Below are 12,268 nucleotides of genomic sequence, written 5' to 3' on the forward strand. Positions count from 1 at the left end.
CACAGGCTGACGGGCGACCTAGAGAAAAAAGGGCGAACATACTGTCTGAAGTCAAGTTAGGTCCTCTCTTTCTCATTCTCTCTCTAAAAGTCAAGTTCACAACTAAAATGATTGGGACTTTCACCCTATGATTGGTACTAAAGTGATCTGAAGGTTATTTATTGTACAAGCTTGGTATTTTCAACCCAGCCTTGCAAATAACTTTTAAAAATCTGGCATACCATTTCATAGGCAGATAAAATTGGCAGTGAGTTGCCTCCAATTTCCTTTCATTTTGTGTTTAACACTTAAACCACAATCTGAAAAGGGGGCTCAGAGCAAGGTACTTCAGTTATACAAATGTTTGGTACAACTTACAACTATCCCACTGGTAGCCACAGGCCTCAATATTTTGATGAAAGAACATACTTGCTGGCAATCTGACCAGAAGCTTGCGGGTTTCTGTCTAGGACTGGATGTGCCCATGTGCACCGAGCTCTCTGGCCCCTGTATGACTCTGCCTTCAAGCCCTAAATGTCTGCTGTCTATACTCTCTATGGAAGACCACTACCCAACAGTGAGCAGAGAACAGCAAAAGTTTCAGGTAAATCCAGATAAACCTGAATGAAATTGAGCAAGCTCAAGAGATAATGTTTATGGCCTTTTCCACACAAGAAGGCCCCACAAAGAAGGACAATCTCTGTGTTTCCAAAGAAAGCAGTGTCAGGGTAAGGTGTCTCTTGTAGGTCTGCATAGGTTAGCCCAGCATGGTCCCAGCCTCAGGGGGATGAGCCCGTCTCTCAGTGCCTACCACTGTTGTTTGCAAAGAGCTGGATGTCTTCGAGGGTATTGAGCTGCTCTTCAGGACAGCTAGATACACAGAGGGCAGTGGAACCAAGCCTCCCGTCCTTGACTTGCAGATTGCAGGAATTCATGAAGAACACGTGCCTGGGAGACAGAAGAAACAGGAGAACGTCTTAGAGGATGACTTCTCATTGGAATTAACTATGGTTCTTACAAAAATATGCACATACTATCAAATGTGGGAATAACTAAGCAAACTTTTGTAATTAAACGTTTCAGCATAATTTAATGTATATTTTGCTTCCTGGGGGTCATCTAGAGAGTCACACAACTTAGGAACCACACTCAAATGTCAACAAAACTTCCCTTTTCCAGATTTAGCATTTTTGGGGGGTAACACTAAGGAGTTATCTGAGGAAGTCACTAAATTGGGGCTAGCAGTGGCAGCTCCCAGACCCATGTCCAACACCTCTCCAGGTTGCTAGGATCAGAGGGATGCCAGAGGAAGGGCCCTGTAGGTGGCCCTCTAGGGGAGGGATAAAGAGGTGTGCGGAGTGCGTGTGTGCGCGCGTGCATGCATGAGTGCATGCGTGCATGTGTGCGGAAGGGGCGTCCTAAAAGCTTTTTTTCTCTCCAACTGGGGATGAAAGGGAAGTGGTACAACAGGAGATGGGGGAACGGATTTCCTGGGTGTATGATAAATATATACTTTATTATAAGTATATATTTTTAACTGTGGTGAAATACACATAACAATTTACCATTTTAATCATTTTAAGTGTACAGTGCAGTGGCACTAAGTACATTCATATTGTTATGCGACCATCACCACCACGCACTCTTAGAACTCTTTTCATCTTGCGAAACTGAAATTCCCCACTGCCCCCCCACCCCAGCTCCTAGCAACCACTCTTCTACTTTCTGCCCCTATAAAGGTGACTACTCTAGATACCTCACATAAATGGGATCTTAAAATATTTTCCTCTTTGCAAGTGGCTTATTTCACTTAGCATATCCTCAAAGTTCATCTATATTGTGACATGTGTCAGAATTTCCTTCCTTTTTAAGGCTGAATAACAAATCATTATATGTATACACCACATTTTGTTTATCCATGCGTTATGTTGATAGACATTTGGGTTGTTTCTACTTTTTGGCTATTGAAATTAATGAAATATAGACTTTTCAAAGTAGAATATTTATCAACACTGCATTATGAACACGATGTGACACAGGAGCATGGGTGCACTTGGGCAGCCCCTTCTTCCTCCTGTCTCTGCAAGTGACACCCACAAGTGCAGAGGAAGTGCCCCCAGGTAATCCACACCCTGGAGTACAGAGATTCCCCCTCAGAGACACCACTCAGAGGTAGAAGTGGCCTGGTTTGAGATTCGTACTTGGTGACTCCACACTTACACTCAGGACCTATTTAGAGCCTAAAATTTCTCTCCTAAGAGCTGCTTTTGATCATCAAATCCCCAAAATTATTGCAAGGCAGTCAGCCTTCATCTTAGAAAATCATGGCCAAGGAGTTCTCTCCCTTTAGGGGACTCTTTTCTCTCCCCTTCCAGTTTGTGTTGGAGTTGAAGGGGGGAAATGTGACTCCACAGTGCTGTGGTTGAGAGTGTAGACAGGGGAGGAGAGCAGGATACCGTCTTTCACATTCCCCATGGAGATCCAGGTATTTCCACACTGAAACAATACTGTGGCTGATGTACACTCGGTAATATATAATTGGTTACAAATTGATACTTTTTGATAATAGTGGTAACAAAATTTACTAAGCCTTAGCTCATGCAGTGGATCCTTAAAACAACCTTGTGAGATGGGTCTAATAAACCATACTTACAAGGCTGAAAACTCACCTCTGAGAGGTTAAGTACTACCCCCAAGGTCACCCAGCTAAAAAGTAGCAGAGGCTGAATTTGATCTTCGGACTGGCTGATTCTAAAACCTGTGTCCTTACTGCCACACACATGCCTCCCTTTACGAGCTAGACTCACCGAGTTTTGAATAGGAAAAATTTCCAGGCTCAGAATGACTTAATTTACACAAAGTTTGAAATATAGTGCCTCTGTAGGTTGGGGATTTACTTGAACACTTACTTTTTTAGGGTCATGTCCTGCCCTGAAAGAGGAGCCCCTTCTATTGGGGAGTTCTTCTTGCCACACACGTTGCCAAAGCTGTCATAGCCAAAGAGGAGTCTTCCCGTGGCTCCAGCCGCCACCGAGTAGCCCGTGATGAACATCTGGCAAAACCCAGGCGGCACATGAGAGCCTGGCCAAAGGGCTTACAAACTGGTCCCCTCCCCCACCCCCACCACCCCTGAATACTGACATAAAATGAACTCCCCAGCATCACTGCTGCACTTCTCTCCCTCAGCAACACTGTCAGTCAGGACACTGCTGCTACCCTAATGCTTGCTTTAACAGGCTGGCTAAGAGAACGCTCTGAAACACTGAAACAGATTCCTGTCTTCTTACTGTCTTCTCCAAGAGTCTGTCATTTTTTCTTCTTAGCCTAAGGTCACCAGGACAGCTGAATTTTTTTCCCTTGAGGTTCTTCTTTGATCTAAGAACACCAGGGTATGCTACTTCTTTCCCTGAGTTTTGTCTATCCATCCGTCTGTCCATCCATCTGTCCATCTATCCATCCATCCTTGCTCTATTCTTTTTTCCCTTCATTTCCCTCCTTCCTTCCTTCTTTCTACCCTGAGTTTCCTTCCTTCCCTCTCCTCTTTCTGCCTCCCCCTCTCTCTTCCTTTTTATTTTAGCCTTGTAGAGGACTCTGACCCTCAAGGGTTGAGACAAGTTGATATGTACTAAAATACCCTTTATAATAAGTGTGAAAATGGTGTTTTGAAATATGCTTAAATATACAAAATACAGAACCTCAGGAATATGAGGGATAAGAGCATCTTGCAATTTATTAGTCACTTTTATCTAATTTTATAATGAATGTAGAATATTTGAAATTTCAGCTCAAAATTTCAGTTCTGTTAATATGCCTGACACACCTTCTACCAAGATTGAGTATTTATCTTCCCCTAACACAAACTTAATGTTGTAAGTTCCCCAATATACAATGCATAGAATACTATTAATCCTCCCAGTAGATAGGATTATTCCCTGATTTAATAAAATATGGTACTGATACCATGTTCCTAAGGCACATTGTCCCAAAGTCGAATATATTTCAGATCTTCTGCATTATTAATCTAGAAATCAATAAGTCTTCAAGTACCCAGGTGTGCCAGAGACTGTTACCGGGGGACAGAAAGATGAACAAAATCAAGTTCCTATCCTCAAGGCACTTGGCCTAGAAGACAAGCAGGATATTTAACCTGCAGACATTCCTGGAAGAAGGCTCCCCTCCACCCCGAGCACCTCCTCAGTCTCATGATAGGTAGATTCCAGGGTTGAGTGAGTCACCTTTGCTGGTGGACAGACCCCTTGGCCTTTACTTCCAGGCTGTGTGCGTGTGACTGCCAACCAAGTGGCTGGCACGGCTGACCCAACCTCAGCATACCCGTCCCCTGCCCTTCCAACGTGGAGTGCGGCGAGATCCTCACTGGGTTGGGACTTAGAAGGAGGAAAGGGCCCCCATGCTTCTGCCCAGTTCACCAGAGATCTAATAATGAAGCGATACTTTCCACTTACCAGCATTCGAATTACTATCTCCCTTGGGAAATTTGTGGGGGGAGTGGAAGGTTTGGGGGGGATGAGTGGGAGAGGATTTTGGTAATCCTGAGTCCCTGCCATACCATCAAAACTTGGTTTCAATTTCAAACACACAATTTCAATTCCATGTGACAGGTGATTCAGTAGATGTGTGTACAAGGTAGGTGTGGCTACCAAGGAGGTCACCTTGGATGGTGCTGGGGGCAGCAGGGGAAGGGGGGAATGGAGTCTTGAAGACTAGTAGGAAAGGATGAGGTGGGAGAGGTAAGCAGAGGTAGAGATGGTCCAGACTTTGAGACATTCTGTTGTGTGTCTTATGCACATATAAACAAAGGCTGGCACTCTTTCTATCTGCAAAAGAACACCCCTGTTTACAGTTCTAGACCCTGGCCCCAGACCTCCTTTGTCCAGCCCACACCAAGGGCAGCACCAGTAATAACCCTATCTAGCACGTCACCAAGGTCAAGATGCCACAAGACCAGAAAAACTACATAGCAGAGACAGAAAAAAAACACTCCTTGTTCTGTTTTAAATATCTGTGGTTTAAAAATGTTGCCGAAGATACTAAAAGGCAGTCAGCTAAGAAAGGACTCCCACTATTCAAATTGAATATAGTAAGGAGAACAGGCATATTGAAACTTTCAGGTTTATTTTGCAAATGACATGTAATTTTAGAGCAGTTGGCAGCTCTGTGCCACCCCTCGGATGGTTCATAACCGTTCAGGCTATGATGTCCCCAGACGGCCATTGGGCTGGGAGTTCGGTGCTAGGTTTGCTGTACTAGGGGCTAGGGAAGACCATTAAATATAACAGCCCGAGGTCAAAGCTGCCAGGTACAAGCAGGACAGCTGTTCCGTGCATTTATACAATTGCAGACCAGACAGAAGCACCAGCCAACTGCAGGGCATTAAGGAAAAGGTGCCGTAGATGCTCAATTTCTCTCAACTTCTAGAGGAGAGCTCCAAAGGCCACGATATAGGCAACACAGAACATATGGTTATATCTTTCAGGCCCAACCTTCTACTGTGCCTGTAACCATGTCTGTCCACGTGAAACCAGTCAGGAAAGTCAACAAGTGAACAAATCCTTTTCTAAAGAAAGAGAAACAAATATGATATTTTAGGGTCTATTCCAATTTAAATCTTTTCAACAAAGGTAATTACTTTCTTGTAGGTATCATCAGGCTTTATAAATTAATCATTTACCAGGTAGCAAATACATGTTCCACTCTGGAATGGATGATTTCATCAACATGGTCTTTGAAGAAACTGAGGCTTTTTCTGCTGTTACCTACAACTCTAAAATAAGTATCAAAGCATCAAGATTCAGCTTCTGAGAGACTCCCCCAGGACTAAAATGGCAGAGCCTGATGAGGTCCACCAGCAATCATACATACCTGGAAATGAGGAGGAAAACATGGGGAAAATATCATTACCTATCTAACTAGAGAGTTTATATCAAAGGCCTGTTTTCCCTGTCAGCTGCTAAACACAATGCACCAAGAGTGCATTTGCTCTGCTCAGCTGAAGTAAGGGTAATTTATTTCTAGACTCACTCTGGATTTTCTTGTTAGAGGAAAAGCAAACCGTTGAGAAACATTTTAATCTTGGGGACTGAGATGGTAAAAACAAAACAAAACAAAACAAAACAAAAAAACTTCCACCAGGTGAGCTGAGATAAGAGATCACACATGGGCTAATCAAATACCATTGAAAAGGGTAATTCTCATTTCCTTATGAAACCTTCTCTTAGAAGGAGGCCTGCAACAAGACAGCAGGTTGAGACACCTGACAAGAATTCCCAGGACTGATGTTTATTCTGCCACCATAGCAGGTGTCTCTCATTGCAGCACCAACTTTCCCCTGGTACCCCCCAGAAGCCTTGACTTCCCAGGAGCGGCCCTAAGTATGCGATTTTCATTCGGGGCACTTATTGAGACACACTCTCTGGCACCCACACTTACCAAACCCGTCCAAAAGAAAAAGAACAGGAACAACCACTGCGGATCTGTGCATTTCCTATAAATCTGAGGCCGCCACTCTCTTTGGCCGGGGGTTCTCTCTGCAGAAACCTTCCAGAAAAAGAGGGGAGAAAGTTGAAGAGAATAAAGCACTATACGGGTCCCAACCTGGAAATGGAACCCAAACGGGCTCGAAGACTGCTTAAAGTAACTTTTTTGTTGTTTGCTTTGTACTGTGGCCGCCCGGAGTTCTCCTGGAGCTTGGAAACACCGGCTCGTGCAGGGCGGACGTGAAGTTCTCAGTTGCCAAGTCCCTACCTGGCAGTGCACCTGGAGGAGGCCCGAAGGTCGTGTCCGCCACCAGCCTCTCCCTAGCCCGCGCCCGGCACCGCATTGGGGTCCGCGGTCCGGGCAGGGTTAATCTGCGCGGACTGGGGCGGGGGGTGGGGGGGGTGGAGGCGTCTCGGCAGGGCACGTGCGTGCAGCAGGGGCGCGACTCGCCTTCCGGGTCCCCACGACCTGGCCCTTTCCCCCGCGGCGGATACTCACCAGGTGCGTGGAGCGGAGGCACCGCATCCTGCGCTCCTGGCCGGGACTGAGGGACGACTCAGCGCCGGTGATGGCCAAGACCGAACAGCGGGAAGGGGCGCAGCGCCCCCAGGCGGCCGCCTCCAAGCGCCGCCAACTCTGCTCGCGGCCCACACCTGCCCCGACAGGTCAGCGGCCCTTACTTGTTCGGAAGGAAAGGTCTGGCCTCCTCTCTCAACCCCACCCATCCACCCTGTTCCCGGGACACCTGCCTCTCCGACCGCAGCACGGGCGGTCCCCAGGAGGGTCCGGGCTGCGGCCTTCTTAGCGGGTCCCCGCTAGCTCTGAGCAGGAAGTAGGAAGTCTCAGCCAATCTGTTCCGAGTGGTGAGGACAGGTATGGTTTTGCTATATGAGCCACAGCGAGCAGGTGAGTAGCACTCACCTGTGCCAGATTCTATTTTACTGCTTTACAAGCATTATCAAATAATCCACACGGCAGAAACTAGCGTTATCCCTAATCTGAAGGTGAGGGAGGGAAACTGAGGCGCAGGACAGCACTGATGTCAGTCACGGAGGAGACAGACAGAAAACTGTAGGGCGAAACGCTGAATCCAGACACTCCAGGAGATGCTCTCAAGGTGGGGCTCCGCAAAAACCCGTGCGACTCTCATGCGGCTGCCGTTTTCACCAGGACAGTGGACTCTGATGGCTCCCACAGTCTGTCCTGGAGAAGCCCGAGTCTCTGGAGGAACGCGAGGGTGCTAGGAAGTACAAGAACAGAAACCTGGGGTGGGGGTTGCTGAAGATGACCTTCATCTGCAAGTGTGGCAGGTGGGGCGGGGCGGGAGGAGATGCTGAGGACGGTGGGATGAAATAATTCGATGTTCTGAGGTTCTGCTCTTACTTCTCTCCTATGTTACCTTGGGACAATCATTGCCCAGCTCTTCACGGTTGAAATTTTAGTGGAATTAAAACAGCTGCAGACGGACCCCCTCTCCTCATTCACTACCCTCCCCGCAAACACACACGCACCACTAGGGCTGCTGGGTGACTGTTTCCTTGCCATACTGATTCTACCCTGAGGGCAGAGACTTCCCCTGGATGGAAGAATATTTATCAGAGTAGCTGAAAGGCAGGGGATCATGAATTCACAGGCCAAATAACTAGACATCTGAGGAGTACAACTACTATAAAAAGACCACCATTGAACACCTATCATCTGAAACTGAGTTATTAGAGCTGATGGACCAAAGTTTTTAAATGAGCTTTTAAATATATTTAAGAAGATGAGGGATGACAATAGCAATATGAGTCAGAAAAAATAAAACTAAAATGAACAAAAATATTAAACATGAAAAATGGAATAGTTGGAGTGAATAGTCACTGATGCTATTTATTAATAATGTAGGATAAATAGTAAAAGAGAAAAAACTAAAGAGGAATTTGTAGTTGGAAGAGCAGTTTCAACACTCCAGAGGCAGCAGGAAAAGATTAAAAAATAAGGGAGCTTATTTTAAAATTTTCTAGTTTTTATTAAAGATAGAACTAAAACAAATGGAATGACATAAAAATGGAGAGGGGGAAATATTGACACATAACAGATAAATTTTAAGGTTGAAAGGAAGAAATACACCTCAAATAGAAAGGACAAATCTCAAGCCACATATGTGTATGTTTTTATATATATATATGTATATATATATATATATATATCAAATACCTTTATTGTTTGTTTTAGGAATTTCCTAAAAATCTATTTACTGGAGCAGTAGACCAGCTATCCAACAAGCTTTCATCAGGGTAACAGCTCCTCATCAGAACCACAGATCACTATTCTAGGTTATCACATGACTGTGTCATTCAAGTCTCTTCAAACCCTCCCCTCACTGCATCCATCAATCTTCAACTATTATATGAAAACCTTGCCTAATCAGTTTCACTGCATTGAAAGACCCATCTTGTACCAGACCCTAAAAAAATCTATAAATATCCTATCTTGAAACACATTATATAGGTGAATATTCATACATTCACAATAATACTAAGTGAAAATAAATCCTCATCGATTGCCTTTAGAAGATTCTGGGTGAAAACTCATTTTGAAAGCTGGTAAATAAAGGGAAAGAATCAAGAACATATCCTGCCTCTCCTATATAAATCAGAGCAATTCTATAACTGATGAAGGAGGTTTCTGGCTTGTAAGAGTGGAATGATAAAATTTAGGGCATCACAGTTCTTCAAACATCACAAAAAGGGACAATTAGACATTAACGACATCCCAGTGAAGAACACATTGCCACTTGTGAAGTAGTCTTTACAGGAAAGTCCACCTGAATCTACAAAATTAATAAGAAATACAGGGTATAGAGGAACAAGTCAAATGACACCACAGGGAGGCCACCAGTAACACCAAAAATGGGAAGTCTTCAGATCCATGACTTAGTGTTTTAATACCATCATCAACAATAACAACAGCAAAAAGGTTATTAGAAAAATGAGGAGAGGAAATCTATAAATTAAAAAAGACTTGGGAACTATTTCAACTAACTATGCTATATGGACATTGTTTAGAACCAGGATAAACCAACTAGAAAAATAGAAAGAAGACAGTTCAGAAAACAATTCAGGAAATGTGAATCTTAATTGGATATTTGATGATTTTAAGTAATTTCTATTAAGGAATTTGGGAATCCAATGATGTTATTTGGGTTACATTTAAAAAGCAGAGTCCATAACTTTTAGATTCATGTACTGAAACTTTGACAAAATGATAGGCTGTCTGGGATTTGCTTTTAAAAATCCAGGGAAAGGGAAGTGGGTGGAGGTGTACGGGAAACAAAATTGACCAGCAATTGTTAATTGCTCATATTGGGGCAAGTGAACATTATGTTGGGAGGTTCACTGATTTTTTTTCTTAATTTTGTGTGCATGAAACATGTGGACAGTACAGCCACCAAGCTCCCTTCCTAAATGTGATCCTTGGAACACAGCTCCTCAAGCCCCAGGGAACTTTCAGTTTGGTCAAAAACAATTTTTTATTACAAAAGGTTATATATGTTAAATACCTTATTAACATATACACGACGTTAGTTATATATTCTTTTGTGTATATCATATATTGCCTAATAAAGCTGTATGTAGTGTGTGTGTGTGTGTGTGTGTGTGTATATATATATATATATTACATATACAACGGCTCTAAGTTTTAATACGTACTAATATAATCACCCAGAACCCACCTCCCATTTTAAGAACTGGAACATTACCATAACATTCCTCCTGAATACAACCCTGCCAAACTTTTAATCTCACAGCTAATCATGGTTCTGAATTTTGTTTATCGACCCCTTGCTTAAACACTTATTTCACATTATCTTATTCCTTAAATAATATAATTTAGTTTGCTTTTTAGGGGATGCTATAAAAAATGGTGGTATATGGATTTCTCATCTCCTAGGTGTCTACATTTGTGCAGAGCAAGGCCCTATGAATGATTTCAAGATACTTCCTACTTTATTTTGCCAAGTTTTGTACCTATATAATTGAGTTTTGAGAATTCCTTACGTAGTGTAGACACAAGTCCTTTACCAGTTACGTTAGGGGTCCCCAACCCCCAGGGCTGTGGACCAGTACCAGTCGGTGGCCTGTTAGGACTGGGCCACAGAGCAGGAGCTAAGCAGTGGGCAAACAAAGAAAGTTTCATCTGTGTTTGCAGCCTCAGCCCAGCACTAGCATCACCGCCTTAGCTCCACCTCAGATCATTAGGCATTAGATTCTTATAGGAGCACAGGTCCCTGGTGCCAAAAAAAGGTGGGGACCATTGAGAATGTGATTGGCAAATATTTTCTTCCAGTCATTCTTAGCCCAAACCATCGTCACCATCTCTCTGCTTCCACATTTGCTTTTCTATAATCTCTTCCCCCACACAGCAGGAACAATCCATTTAAACATAAATTAGGTCATTACCTCTCTGCTCAAAATCCCCCCCCCTACCGATGGCTCCCACCCTTCTCAGATTAAATTCTGAATTCTTGACATGAATTACAAAATATGTGTCTAGCCACATCCCAGAGATTTTCTAAGGCTTTGTAAGGGTCTTGTTAAACAGAGCTGAATCGTGCTGGGGGCCAAGTTTTAAAGAAGAGTTATCACATTGTCTCTAAGAAATGTCTGAAGGCTTGTAATGGTTTTCTTTGTTTTTTGTTTTGTTTTGTTTTTTTAATGCCTAAGCACCTGGTCTTCCTAGGTGGTCTCCTATCCAAGTACTAATCAGGGCCGACTCTGCTTAGCTTCTGAGATTAGACGAGATCTGGCACGTTCAGGGTAGCATGGCCATAGACATGGTTGTAATGTTTTTTAAAATATGTATTTCATCACTCCAGCCCTTAGTAAAATAAAAAATCTACCAACCATGTTCTCTATACACAGGTCTCTTTCCTAACTATAGCCCTCAGGAAGCAGTACTTGAAGTCCTCGCTCAAGTCAAACATCCCCTCTTCTAGGAAGCCCTCTATTGGCTTCCTAATCTGCCCTCAATCCCAACACCCCGCGAACAAAATGGTTCTCTTATGTTTCCTTAGCTCTGTGTTCACACGTAGTGAATGAATGCATATCTGTGAAACCTATGACTGCCTTACATTACTACTGTGGGAGGGATAAGTCTATAAATATGCATATATACTGCATCTAATCAATTCAAAATCTTTCTTTTTGCACATTTTAAAAACTGAAATTGGGATAACTTAAGTGATATAATTAGAAAGCATAGTTTATCAGTGGTTTTTTCTTGGTAGTACATAAAATAATGAATGGTACCTTGAAACTTATACTTAACAGTTGATTAAATATGAAATATAAATCCTGTGCGTTTATATTTCTCTCTTCACTAGCAAAAGTTTAATGCAGCATTCTATAAGATGGTTCATTATTTTTGCCATATTACACTTAAATATAAATTGAGTTGGATGTGAGCATCACTTTCTCGCTTCCAAACTGCAGACCTTATCACATGTGTGAAAAGGCTCCAGAAACTGCAAAGCATTACACATAAGTTGAGTATTTTTTCACATTCGACGATTACTAATTAATATAAGTAATTGACACTTTACGTCCTGGCCAGACCATTCCAAGGGCCCAGGGGTCAAATCTGGGTCCAACTTGCCTCGCCGAGGTACACGCCCCCTTCTTCACCCGGCGCCCGTGCCTCCCTACGTCACAGGCACCGAACAGAAAGATCGCTCCCCAGGCCCCTTTCGAGCATGCGCAGGGAGTAACGCACAGGCGCGGCGCACCCTGCGCGTGCGCGGCAGGCAGGG

At 43.6% G+C, this 12,268-nt stretch overlaps 1 protein-coding gene and 1 long non-coding RNA gene across 6 annotated transcripts in view; both read right to left on the reverse strand.

Annotated features, from left to right (window-relative positions):
- SLC44A3 (solute carrier family 44 member 3) overlaps positions 1-7,107 on the reverse strand; it is a 79,687-nt gene extending 72,580 nt beyond the window's left edge. For all 5 annotated transcript variants that reach the window (XM_016140911.2, XM_016140910.2, XM_016140909.2 and 2 more), the window contains exons 1-4: positions 6,973-7,107; positions 6,427-6,534; positions 2,889-3,031; positions 791-927 (exon numbers count right to left, since the gene is read on the reverse strand). In XM_016140911.2, the coding sequence (XP_015996397.2) occupies positions 791-927; positions 2,889-3,031; positions 6,427-6,534; positions 6,973-6,999 (415 nt within the window). In that variant the 5' untranslated portion in view covers positions 7,000-7,107. The remainder of the gene's footprint in view (positions 1-790; positions 928-2,888; positions 3,032-6,426; positions 6,535-6,972) is intronic.
- Positions 5,096-5,760, reverse strand: LOC107508885. The gene is made up of 2 exons (XR_001596412.2): positions 5,669-5,760; positions 5,096-5,554 (listed from the first exon to the last, which is right to left on the reverse strand). It is a non-coding gene; the product is annotated as an uncharacterized LOC107508885 (long non-coding RNA).
- Positions 7,108-12,268: the final 5,161 nt, after the last annotated feature.

The sequence above is a fragment of the Rousettus aegyptiacus genome, unplaced genomic scaffold, assembly GCF_014176215.1.
Source record: "Rousettus aegyptiacus isolate mRouAeg1 unplaced genomic scaffold, mRouAeg1.p scaffold_m13_p_17, whole genome shotgun sequence".
NCBI lineage: Eukaryota > Metazoa > Chordata > Mammalia > Chiroptera > Pteropodidae > Rousettus > Rousettus aegyptiacus.